The sequence below is a fragment of the Oratosquilla oratoria genome, chromosome 40, assembly GCF_046742065.1.
Source record: "Oratosquilla oratoria isolate Oo_2021 chromosome 40, ASM4674206v1, whole genome shotgun sequence".
NCBI classification, from domain to species: Eukaryota; Metazoa; Arthropoda; class Malacostraca; order Stomatopoda; family Squillidae; genus Oratosquilla; species Oratosquilla oratoria.
Window position 1 is genome coordinate 16,497,512 of NC_134816.1, and position 13,414 is coordinate 16,510,925.

Sequence of the window (13,414 nt, forward strand, 5' to 3'; positions counted from 1 at the left end):
AACACACCACTCCAGGAAGAAAATAATAATAATAATAATAATAATAATAATAATAATAATAATAATAATAATAATAGTACTACATCATACATATATGTGAAGAACAATAGGGAGGGAAAGGTAGTTGTAGTGGGAAGCTCTAAGAAAATGACAGTAATGAGTGAGGAAAATGGTGAAGAAATAAGGAGAGATGAGGTGAAGGCAGTTGTTAAGATTATGAGAGGAGGTTAAGGCACCTGGGTTGAATGGGTGTCATGCAGAATGACAAAAAAAAAAAAAAAAAAAAAAAAAAAAAAAAAAAAAAACAAGGCTTCCCCCACAGAGTGCTGGACACCTGGAATCATTTAGATAAAGAAACAGTGCATGCAAACACTATTCAAGATTTTAAGAAAAAACCTGATGCTGAAAGATACAAAGACAGGTCTCCATGAGCATAGCTCCCTTCCCGTATAATACAATTAGGTAAATACACAACAAATACTGAAAGGATTTAACATGAAAAAACACCAGAAAGAGCAGTTATGGTGGCATGAGACATAAATAAGGCAAGAAGATCACGTAGACAGACATGAAAAAAATTACAAGATGTGGTTAATGAGTTTCTTAGCTGGCAGCACAGAAGAACCCAAAACAACCATATTTATGAGACTATCTGTTCACTGAAATCCCCCATTTAGTAATAATCACCTGCATTATTCAACCTTTTCACAAGTTTCCCAACACTAGATTCATTGCATAACATGAAAGTGCCCATTTTTGCAGATGGCCTGACAATAAGAAGCTAACATAGCAACTATAGAGTACATAAAAGCTGTTAGCAATGCCCAAACTTACTTAAAGAAATTAAAAAAAATAAAAATAATAATAATAAATAAATAACTCGGAAATAATATATTAGAATTCTCCCATATATCACCTTCACCACTGTTCACTCCAGACAACCATAAATCAATGAAATATCATATAGTATTTAATGGTCACATCCTTCTATTAGAAAGGACTCTTCCATCCCAGCACTACATGGCTGAAAAAATTGTCCTTGTCCCTTCCCACACTTGCAAAATTAAATTCCAAGATAATCATATGATTTGTTATTCTTTTAATTATCTATTTACTGAAATACAGCAGTATCTCATAAATAGGGCTTTACTAACAAGAAAAAATTCAGTATAGCATACTCACAGAACACATCATAATGCAACAGGAGCTTCAGTAACTGAGGATATTCTGGAGATCCATCACACTCCTCCATGGTTATCCAGGCCAGGACATTGTCTTTACATTTACCCAAGATCTCAAAGATTTTCACAGAGGTAACACAATCTCTCTTCTCTCCTATACAAGTCTTTACATTTTCTGCCTCACCACCCTTCATGTGGGCTGCCTTCTCTCTTAAATCAGAACTTCCTTTTTCATGGACATTAGTCCCTTCAACACATTTTTCATCCAGTTCCATTGGAATTAAATGGTCTACTACATCACCATTGCAGACTTCTTTTCCTTCTTGACATTTCCTCTCTTTCTTCATGGGTTTCGCTAATCCACTATAACACTCTTCTGAGGCTTCTTTCTCCAGGTTTTTTTCTGCCTCCCCATTCATAACTGCCTTCTCTGTTACCTTTTTCTCTTCCTCGAGTTTTTCTTCCAATCTAATCATCTCCAACAACACAGGAAGTTCTCTGGGTAGTTTTGGTGAATGCTTCTTGAAATATTTAAAGAAAGAAGGCAGATAACCTGGGCAAATCTGAAGTAGCCTGAGACAAAAGTCTGAGCTCGGTGGTGAGCAACGCAAAAGTTGCTTTACCTTGTCTGAAAAAATAAATAAATAAATAAATAAGTAAATAAATAAATAAATAAATAAAATAAATAAATATACATATATATATATATATACATATATATATATATATATATATATATATATATACATATATATATATATATATATATATGCATACATACAGTGTTTAGGAAGAAAGTCAAGCATAAGTATACATGGGAGAGGGTGGTGGATGGAAGGGTGGTAGATAGAGTGTTAATAGACTACAGTATATAGTGGTAACCAGAAGTATAGTAGGAAAAGTTATGGATGTACCTACATGTTCTAAGGGGAGAGAGTGGGGGAATATCAGATCATTTTTTGGTGGATGGTAAGTTGAGAGTGGAGGATAGGTGGAGAAACAGGAAAAGGGCAGAAGGTAGGGAGGTACTTAGAGTGTACTGCTGAAATTAGAAAAAAAAGGAGAAGGAATATAAGAAGCTGAGAGAGAAGCGGGAGGGAGTGAAGGATAGAGTTGTTGTTGTTGTTGTCGTTCCCTAGACTGTCTGTCCGAGCAGTCCCGTCTCCCCAAGGAAGGCCACAGCCGAAACTGGGTTTTCCCACAAATCCTTTATAGAGTGTATGTTGTGTTGTTTGCGTGCATGATTGTGTATAATGCAGTCTTCCATTATGTGTTGTATGGTATGGGGTGAAGTGTTACATCCTGGGCAGCTGTTCACAACACGGTCGTCCAGCCTCTTCTGGTAGCTTAGAAGTGCTGGGTGGTGACCGCATCGCAGTCTGGCCAAGTGGACTCTGTCCTTTCGTGGGAGAGAGGATTCAGAAGGGTGGATATCAGGGGGTCTGGCATGCAGCAGTGTGTTGTCTTTCAGTGTGTTAATGGAGCGGTGAGTGATATGATTATGAATATGTTTCCGGAGGCTGGTATTTGGTGGTTGTGGAGGAAGAGAAGAGAGTATCTGTGCGTAATAAAGGTCTTTGGGTGTAGTTTTAATGTTTCTTGGTGTGTGTGGGTGTTCTGCTATGTAGTGTAGCGGGTGTGATGTGTTTGTGGTGGCTGCAGCAAGTGTTTGTGTGCCTCTCAAGTGTTTGTGTGCCTCTCAAGTTCTACTCTATCCTTCATCAGTGCAATATGAAGGATAGAGTAGAACTAGGAGTTGAGGAGGAATGGGGATGGTTCAAGGAGGGAGTCATAAGGCATGCAAAGATGGTGTGTGGAACAAGGAGCACAGAAGGAAATAGAAGGAAGGGTAGCGAGTGGTGAGATGAAGAAGCAAAGAAGGGTGTAGAAGAGAGGAAGTAGGCTTTCATAGATTGGTTACAATTTAGGGCAAGGAAATCATATGAGAGGTACAAAGTAAAGAGAAGAGAAGTAAAGCATAAGATAAAGGAGGCAAAGAGGAGAGCAGATGTGTAATGGGGTAAGAGTATGACAGAAAATTTCGAAATAAAAAAAAAAATTGGAAAGAAATTAAGGGAAGAAGAGGCGGCAAATCAAGTAGAGAAGAAGAGGTAAAAGGTGCAGATGGAGAGATAATAATGGAAGAGAAGGCAGTGAGAGGAAGGTGGGTAGAGTATTTTAGGGAGTTACTAAATGTGAAGGAGGATAGGGAGGAAAAGGTAGTTGCAGTGGGAAGTGCTAAGAAAATGACCATGGTGAGTGAGGAAAATGGAGGAGAAATAAAGAAAGATAAAGTGAAGGCAGCTGTTAAGATGATGACAGTAGGTAAGCCACCTGGGTTGGATGGATGTCATGCAGAATGTCTTAAAAAAAAAGGAGGTACAGTGATGGTGGACTGGCTGGTGAGGTTATTTAATGTTTGTTTAAGAGAGGGTAGAGTGCCAGAGGACTGGAGGAAAAGGGGATAAGTTTGAGTGTAGTAGTTTCAGAGGGATCAGCTTGTTAAGTGTAGTTGAGAAGGCTTATGGGAGGGTCTTGATTGAGAAGATTAGGAGAGGAACAGAGGGAGTAATTGGTGAGGAACAGCGTGGGTTTAGGACAGGTAGGGGTTGTGTAGATCAGATTTTTGTGGAAAGATAGATATGTGAGAGAGCTATAGGAAAAGGTAAGGATATACAGTATTTTGGGCTTTTATGGATCTGGAAAAGGCTTATGACAGGGTAGACAGGAAGGCACTGTGGGAGATATTGCAGATATATGGGATAGGAGGAAAGCTGTTAAGAGCAGTCAAGAGTTTTTATGAGAGTAGTAGAGCTTGTGTTAGGATTAGAAATGAAGAGAGTGGTTTGAGGTAAAGGTGGGGCTTCATCAGGGATGTGTTAAGTCACCCTGGCTGTTCAATATATACATGGATTGGGTGGTGAGAGAGGTAAATGCAAGGGTGGTGGGTCAAGGATTGGAGATGGTTAAAGAAAATAGAGAAAAGTGGGAGATAAATCAGTTGTTTCTTGATGAAACTGTGCTTGTAGCAGGATCAGAGGAGGGATTGAGGAAGTTAGTGACAGAGTTTGGGAAGGTGTGTGAAAGAAGTTGAAGATAAATGTGGGTAAAAGTAAGGTGATGAGATGTACAAGGGGTGAAAATGGTAGCAGAATGGAAGTGAGTATTAAGGGAGAGAGACTGGAGGAACTGGATAGTTTTAGATACATGGGTGCGAATGTGGCAGGAAAGGGAGTGTAGGTAGAGGTACAATGTAGATTGAGAGATAAAAAGATTGGGGATAAAAAGTGTAATGAGGAATAAACATTTGGGAATGGATGCTGAGAGGAGATTGTATGAAGGAGTGATTGTGCCAACAGTACTGTACAAGGCAGAAACATGGAACATAAGGAAGAGAGGATGAATTTGAATATATTTGAGGTGAGGTGCTTGAGAATTATGATAGGGGTTACTAGGCTGGATAGAGTGAGAAATGAGGTGAGGAGGGGAACTGGGGTGGAAAGGGAGCTGGGAGATAGGGTTGATGAAAGAGTATTGGGATGGTTTGGCCACATGGAAAGAATGAATGAAGAAAGACTAGAAAAAGAGGTGTGGAAGGCAGAGGTGGAAGGAGTGAACATGAGGGGGTGACCTAGGATGAGATGGATGGGGTGAAAGGGGCATTGGGAAAGAGGGGAATGTCTGTTGAGGAAGGATGGGAGAGGATAGAAGATGATGCTGTGATCCATGAGGGGGAGTGTGCAGAGGATTGTGGGTGAGGGAGTATTATGAGAAATAAATTGACGCAGCCCAAAGGGATTTCTCCCCGTCTTCTCCCTTTCTGCATGAGGGGACGGAGAGGGGAGTTGTCAATTTAATGAAGCGGCCTTGCTGTGGATGTGCTGTATTTTGCAGTGGACAATATGCAGGGATGACCCATCATCCAGGAGGTGCCAAGATAAGAGGGAAGGAAGAGGGTGGAGGGAGGTGGAGTGTGTAGGGGATGGAATGGGTGGGAGTGTTTTCTATGCCTTTGTTTTTTGGCTACCTCCCTTGTAAGGAGGAAAAAGCCTTTGGTATTTGTATGTACATATATCTTACTATCTTTCAAATCTTCAAAATAAATTATTTGCTTAAAATACATGCAAATGCTGTTGTTTTCCAATTTCCACTCTATTATTATCAATTTTGTATCAAACATACATAACAAAAGGCCTTTTCCACACTATAAGGGGGTTGCTTAGGTCAAAGTGCACTCAGTCCTTGATTTAACTGACTTCCATTTAATGAATTTTAGAAGCAATAGTCAAAATCCAGTAACTCAAAATAAGTTGCATCTTCCACTATCTAATCATGGCACATCAAGAACCATTTTTCACAATCGATTGAATCTAATGTTAGGTTACAGTAAACACAATAGAACCTTGGTTCTCAAATGTCTCATAAGACAAACAAATTGGTTCTTGACCAACTCGGGGGTGGGGGGTGGAGGGTGTTGTTGGCAAAATTCAGAGGTTTGTGGAAAAATATCACCCTGATACAGCTGTATCAAGCAGATCTTGTTTTGGTCCTTGACCAAATCAGTTCTGGAACAATTTTCTCATACTGATTGAGGTCAAGAAATAAGGTTCTATTGTATATTGAATTCATTATATTTCCTGAACATATGTTGTTGTTCTTGTTGTTCCCTAGACTGAATGGCTGAGCAGTCCCACCTCCCTGAGGAATGCCATGGCTGGAACAGGGTTTTCCCCACAAATTCTTTATAGTGTACAATGCTGTCTTCCATAATGTGTTGTATAGTATAGGATGAAGTGTTGCATCCTAGACAGTTATCTGCAATGTGGTCATCCAGCCTCTTCTGGTAGCTTAGATGGGTTAGATGGTGGCCACACTGCAACCTGGTCAGGTGGACTCTGTCCTTTCAGAGGGGAGAGGATTCAGAGGTATGGATATCAGAGGGTCTGGCAAACAGCAATATATTGTCTTTCAGTTTGTTAATGGAGCAGTGAGCGATATGATATGCCTCTGGAGGCTGGTGTCTTGTGGTTGTGGAGGAAGAGAAGAGAGTATTTGTGTATGATATAGGTATTTGGGTGCTGTTCTGATGTTTCTTGGCATGTGGATGTTCTGCTATGTAGTGTAGTAAGTGTGCCGTGTTTGAGGAGGCTGCAGCAGTTGTTTGTGTGCCTGTCATCTCAAGGTGATACTTGACTTCGAGGACTTTCATTTCATGGAGTAATGGTCTGTAGGTGTTAGATTGGTAGTCTGCCCCTTGTTGGACATCCAATGTTAGGCTGGTAGTCTACCCCATGTTGGGCAGCCAGTTAGGCTGGTAATTTTGCCTCAGGTTGGGCAGCCCAATGTTAGGCTGGTTGAAGGCTAACTCTGATGGAGAGTTGGTTTTATTCAACAATGAATGTTGGACATCAGTGTAGGGGGGGGGGGAAGAAAGCGAGGGAGGTGATGACTGTGTTTCAAGTTGTGTCCCCGGGCGATCTGCTTGTGAGGGAGCAAGGTGTGGGGGTGGGGTGAGAAAGCAGGAGCTGTGAGCCAGGCTCACATATGAAGCTCTGAGGCAATCAGCTTCTTTGGTGTTGGTCCACCCCTTATATAAACGAGCATGTCATGACCTGTGCTCCTAATTGGCAAATGTGTGCTATGAGGGATGTCGGAGGTAAAACACTTGATGCTGGTGACTCACAAAGACAGAGGGTATGCGTTCCTCAATGAATCCAGTGTTCATCATCACATGGCTGGCCAAGGTGCAGGCCAGCCATGGCTGGCTGATCCTGGCACCACTGGGCTTCAAAGAAGCTCGAGTCACATTGCAGCTGGGTAGATGCAAATGTGTCTCATGGGACCACTTGGGGGTCAATAAGGTTGTGAGACATCCAAGAAGAGGTGAGGATGGGATTGAGGACCAGAGTGAGGACTATTCCAAACAATGTTGTGTTTGGGCAGCCTGTAATTGTCTTTAGGGTTTTGTTTTGTATGGTCTGTAGGATCTTGTGGTGTGCTTTAGATTAGGGGCCCATGCAGGGTTCACATAATTGATCATTGAGCATATGCACATTTTGTATATTGTAGTAATAGTGTCTTGTTTTGTCAAATGTTGTTCCTGCAATTGATGTAAGTGCATTAAACCTAGGTGTGCATTTTGTCCTTATGTCTGTGATGTGTTGTTTGAATGACATGGATGCATCATGTGTTTTGCCAAGAAACTTGGGTGCAAGTGTACATGGTGCAGGTGTTGTTGATAAAATAGGCATGGTATGTATTTATATTCTGCTGTCCAATTGATAAGAAGTGTGGATGTAGATTTGGTTGTGTCTATTTTGAGTCTATTTGTAGTGAAATTGTGTTGAGCATATTGAGGTATGGTTGTAGTATTTCTGTGGCTTTCTCTGCATTATGGTGTGCGCATGTAATTGTTATGCCATCTGCATAAGATGACATTTGTATATCTGAGATGTCGGGTGTGGGTATATTGTGCATGTATAGGTCACACTTTTCTTAACTAAATATTTTGCCAAAATCAGGGGTGCAACCTATCCACTCGGCATTAATGAGGGACAGTACTACTCTGTCACCGAAGTTGCAACAATTGGCAATTTCAATGTGACAGTGACACGGAATTTCAATGGTGTTCACACAACATGCATCGGAAAGCTTTTCAAGCCTTTTGTATGCATAAAATATATCAAAGGTTCCTACTGACTCGCTGCTTTAAACTGAACTATTGCTGCTAGAAAATCATATATCAATTACAATAAAATTGTAAAATATTCTCTTTTCCAACTCTTTCATATGTTTTATAGTGTTTTAAGCAATGCAACCTTGACCCTTTGTTTACCGTACATTACTGTACATCACCTGTTTCACTCATGGCTGCATTTCTATGATATGTGCACAAATTATGTTTTCATAGTATAACATAACACCTCATTATGTAACTTAAACTTATGATTTTCGTAATAAAAAATTATTATTTTCATGAACTTCCATTAGGCCTACTGTACTGTTAGATCTACGGTAGATTGCACGGAGTTTTAGGACTAATAACTGTAAACCCTAATCATGAGTAGTAAGAGAAAGAGCTCTGAAGTAGGTTTTAAGCTGAAAGTGGTGGATTACGCAGAACATGCCAACAGATCTGCAGAACGGGAATTTGGAGTTTCGAAAAAGGTAATGAGGGGATGGCGAAAGCAGAAAGATTAGCTTAAAGAAATGCCAAAATCCAAGAGAGCAGCAAGGTTTTCAGAACCTCCATACCAAAGTCTTGAAAAAGAATTGTTTGATTGGGTTGTAGACCTTAGAAATAATGGCCTTATTGTGACTAGACTTTCAATAAGAACCAAAGCCCTTCAGCTAGCACCAAAATATAATTTTACACAATTTCAATCTTCAGCAAGGTGGTGTACAAAGTTCATGAATAGATTTGGATTGACACTATGGCAGAAAATTCATATTGCTCAAAAACTGCCAAAAGACATTGAACAAAAAGTTCATAATTTTGCAAAATTTGTTCTGAAGGAGCATAAAATGTTTGATTTTTCCCTAGGAAATATTGGAAACATGGATGAAACTCCCATGTATTTTGATATGCCGGGAAACACTACTATAGACAGAGTGGGAAGTAAAACTGTTACAGTAAAAACTACAGGACATGAAAAGCAGCATTTTACTATTGTGCTAGCCTGCCAAGCTGATGGAAAAAAGCTTCGTCCAATGGTTATCTTCAAAAGGAAGAATATGCCAAAGGAGTCTTTTCCACCAGATGTAATTGTGAAAGTACATCCTAAGGGATGGATGGATGAAAACCTAACAAAAGTTTGGTTGGATGAAGTGTGGATGAAAAGGCCAGGGGCCTTGCTCAAACCCAGAAGTCTTCTAGTCTGGGGACATGTTTAAGTCACACTGCTGTGAGTCTGTCAAAGTTAAGCTGAAGGAAGAAGGAATACAGCACAAGGCAAGCAGTCATTCCGGGTGGTTGCACTTCTGTTCTGCAACCACTTGACATTTCAGTAAATAAACCTTTCATGACTTACATTCGGAAATTGTGGACACCTTGGATATCTGGTGAAAAGGAATTTACTAAAGGTGGTGCACTGAAAAGACCTGGATTGAGTTTAATTGTAGAATGGGTGAGAGAAGCCTGTGGCAATATTCCTAAAGAACTAATTATCGAGTCATTCAAAAAATGTTGCATCTCAAATGCCATGGATGGAAGTGAAGACATGTTATATGAGGATTTGGTTGCTTCAACTTCAAGCACAGATGAGATATTAAGTGAGGATTTGGTAGCTTCAACTACAAGCACAAATGAGGATGAAGATGAACCTAACATAAGTGATGATGAGCTGAATGACTACTATGAAATGACCAATGATGATGTGTTAATTGATAAAAAATTATAAGATTGTTTAAAAGTGATGACAGTGAAAAGAATTTTCCAGATTTGACAGTGATGGTGACAGTGAAAAATAACTTGAAGGATACAGTCCTGATGAAGTACCAGGGTATAAGCTAAATGAATAAACACTTTTACTAAAGTACGGTAACATTTTCTTCTATACTGTTGTATAGTGTCCAGTTGACAGTTAAACTATTTTTTTTCTTTTTTTGTCAAGTTGACTATAACATTCTTTATGCAAGTGCATTTATTTACAATTATAGTTTTAGAAATGCAACCGCTGTTTATGTAAATTTGCATTATGTGCACGCGTGACAGTCGGACAATCTACATGTGTTCTGATATTAAAATTTTGTGAGTAAAGTTTTGAAATAAAGGTAAATATTTGACCATCTTTATGTTAGAATGGGCCTTGTAAATCACCAGATTATAGTGCAACCTATCCACGGGTCAACCGCAAATAACCACTTTGACAATCACAAACTAGCGGTGCGACCTATCCACTGGTGTGACCTATGCACAAGTATATACGGTAAGAGTGTGGGGGATAGAACTGAGCCCTGTGGTACTCCATTCTTAGTTTTTGGTATCCAAGGCTTGGCTATTATATGACACATATTTCTACATGCCAGATAATTTTCCAGCCATCTTTAAGTATTATTGTGCATAGGTCTGTGTTGTATATTTTGTTTGAGAGATTGTGACAGGGGATGGCATCAAAAGCTTTACTAATGTTGTGTTATGAGAAGTGTTCTGTGTGATTAAAAGCCACCTTTATTGATCTTAGTAAATTGTAGGTTTCTCTATTTTGTTTATATGCTTGTCTGGTGACATGTCTTTGGTGATAATTACTCCTAGGTCCTTTTCAGAGCTAACTTTCTTTACTTCCTTTGTACTGATTTCATTTTGTCCTGATATTCTTTTTTTTTTTTTTAACTTTCTCCAAACTCTATTATACTACATTTCTTAATGTTGAGGTTCACTTCCCACTTTTGGCTCCATTTCCAGACATTGTCCAGGTCTGTAGTGATTCGTAGTTTTTTTCTGTACTTACTTTCTTTAGTAATTTTGCGGTCTGCAAAGAAGTTCATATAACATTCCACACCTTCATCCATGTCATTTATATAGCAAACATTGTTGGAGCTAATACTGAACTCCACTTATCATTTCTTCCCTGGTCAAGTTTTTATCTCTAAGTACCACCCTCATTTTTCTCTCATGCAAGAAATCTTCCATTCATTTAAATAATTTTCCTTGTACACATGTTGTTTTGAGTTATCTTAATAGCTTTTTGTGTGGTACTTTATCAAATGCCTTTTGTAAATCCAGGAAAACACAATCTGCCCATCTGTCCCTTTCTTATATTATATCTATTAACCTTTAATAAAAACAAATCAAGTTTGTAGCACATGATCTTCCTTGTCTACATCCAAATTGTATTGGATTCAGTATATTGTTTTCTTCTAGATGTTTAGTCCATCTACTTTTGATGACTTTTTCACACATTTTAGCTATTGTGCTTGTAAGGGAGACTGGTCTATAGTTTGTTGGGTCTTCTTTGTCTCCCCTTTATATACTGGCACAATATTGGCATTTTTCCAGTCTTGTGGTACCTTTCCATCTTTGAGTGAGCAATCTATTGTCTTATATATTTTGTCCTTTAGTTCATCAATACATTTCCAGTTTGCAATCCCGTCCAGGCCGTGTGATTTTCTGACATCAAGGTTTACTATTTGGTCCATTATTTCTTTCTGTGTCACAATTATTTCTTTCATTGGGGGGAGGGGGAATCATTCTTCCTTTCCTTCATCCCAATTGTGTGTATTTTCATTTGTGAATATAGATTTGAAATGTTTGTTCATAATTTCAGCCATTTCTATATATTCTGTATTCCCTTGATGTAGTTTCACTATATCCTGTTTATTTCTTAATTTACCATTTACATATATATAGAATAATTTAGGTTGATCCTTACATTTGTCTATTATGTCTTCATAGTTTCTTTTTTCTTCCCTGCATATTTTTACATATTCATTTCTTAGTTTGATATACATTTGCCACTTACCTTTTTTTCCATCTTCTCCAAGCTTTGTCTCTTCTATCTTTTGCCTCACAACATTTTTTGTTGTACCAGCACTTAATGTACACATTTTCCTGTTTATGTTTTGGTATGTATTTATCCACTCCTTCATTATACATTTATTTTAATATCATCTATTTCTCTTCCATGCATTTCTTCATTAAATTTTCCCAACTCACTTTTTGAGTTTCTCAAAATCTGTTTTGTTAGACATTAGTCTTCCTTTTCTGTGTTTCTCATTTCTTCCCAAATAAACTTCCTCTTTTAATCCTGGCTCAATTAGTATGTGGTCACTCTTCCCAATTGGTGTCTTGTATTCTATTTCATCTACAATTTCAGGCTCTGATGTAAATATTCAATTTAGTCTCAACAGTTCTCCATTATTTCTATATCTGGTATTCTCTTTTACCCATTGAGTCATTGTGTATTCAATGGTCATGTCCAGTAGTATATTTCCCCAAAGGTTCTCTCCACCTTTCACTATCATCTCCCAACATATTTCTAATGTTAAAGTCACCCATAATTACTAAGTTTCCTCCATTCAGTATTTCATTTAATGCATGCCTTATGTCTTCTAACATTTTGGAACGGTCACTCTCTTTCCAACAATATGTTTTGGGGAGCACATATATCACTACAAATTTTCTATTTTTCATGTCATTATTTTCAACTTTTATCATAATAAATTTCTCTTAATTTTCCTTCTGTTATCTTTGTCACATTTAAGCCTTTCTTCGTCAAATACATGACTCCAACCTGTTTCTATTTTTAATCCAGTGATTATATAAACCTTGTCCAACAGTATTTGGTGGTAGTGGACCTTTTAATTTTGTCACCACAATTCAAAGAAATCTGTTGGGAAGAGATGACAGTGAAAGGTGGAAAGAATCTAAGGGGAAATGTATTACCTGACTATAGAACATACAATGACACAATGGGTAAAAGAAAATACCAGATATGGAAGTAATGAAGACCTGTTGAGACTAGATTTAATATTTACGTCAGAACCTGAAATTATGGATAAAATTAAATACATGACATCATTTGGGAAAAGTGATCATATATTAATAGTTTGAACTAAAGGAGGAAATGTATATAGAGAAACGAGAAATACTGAAAAGGAAAACTGATGTAAAACAAAATGGACTTTGAGAAACTTAAGAATTTTTTTCAAAATGCAAATTGGGAAAAAGTCTACAATGAAGAGACACAAGTAGAAGAAACATGGATGATTTTGATGGAATTTTATTACGAGGGAATGGATAAATACATACCAAAACAGAAACAGGAAAAGGTGTATATCAAGTGCTAGTTTAACAGAAGGTACAGTGAGGAGAAAGATAGAAGAGATAAAGCTTGGAAAAGATGGAGAAAAGGTAAAAAACCTGGAAGTGGCAAATATATATCAACCAAAGGAAGGAATATATAAACATAAAAGTGCGCAGAGAGGAAAAAATAAACTATGAAAAAGACAAGAGAAAAATGTAAAGAACAACCTAAGCTATTCTATAGATATGTGAATGGTAAACTTAAAAGTAAATGGGAAATGGTGAAACAATGTCATGGAAATATAGAATACACAGACGCTTTAGAAATGGCTGAAGTCATGAACAATCACTTCCAATCAGTTTTCACTAGAGAAAATGTACAGCATTGGGATGAAGGGGGTGATGTGGGACCACTGCCCATGAGGGAAATAATAACACAAAAAGAAATAATGGATCAATTAACGAACCTTGACATCAGGAAATCACACAG

At 38.1% G+C, this 13,414-nt stretch overlaps 1 protein-coding gene across 1 annotated transcript in view; it reads right to left on the bottom strand.

Annotated features, from left to right (window-relative positions):
* The window catches only part of LOC143020638 (nucleolar pre-ribosomal-associated protein 1), a 138,582-nt gene that overhangs the window by 82,497 nt on the left and 42,671 nt on the right, over nucleotides 1–13,414 (bottom strand). Inside the window, exon 6 of the mRNA XM_076177136.1 lies at nucleotides 1,183–1,809. Coding sequence (XP_076033251.1) covers nucleotides 1,183–1,809 — 627 coding nt within the window. The remainder of the gene's footprint in view (nucleotides 1–1,182; nucleotides 1,810–13,414) is intronic.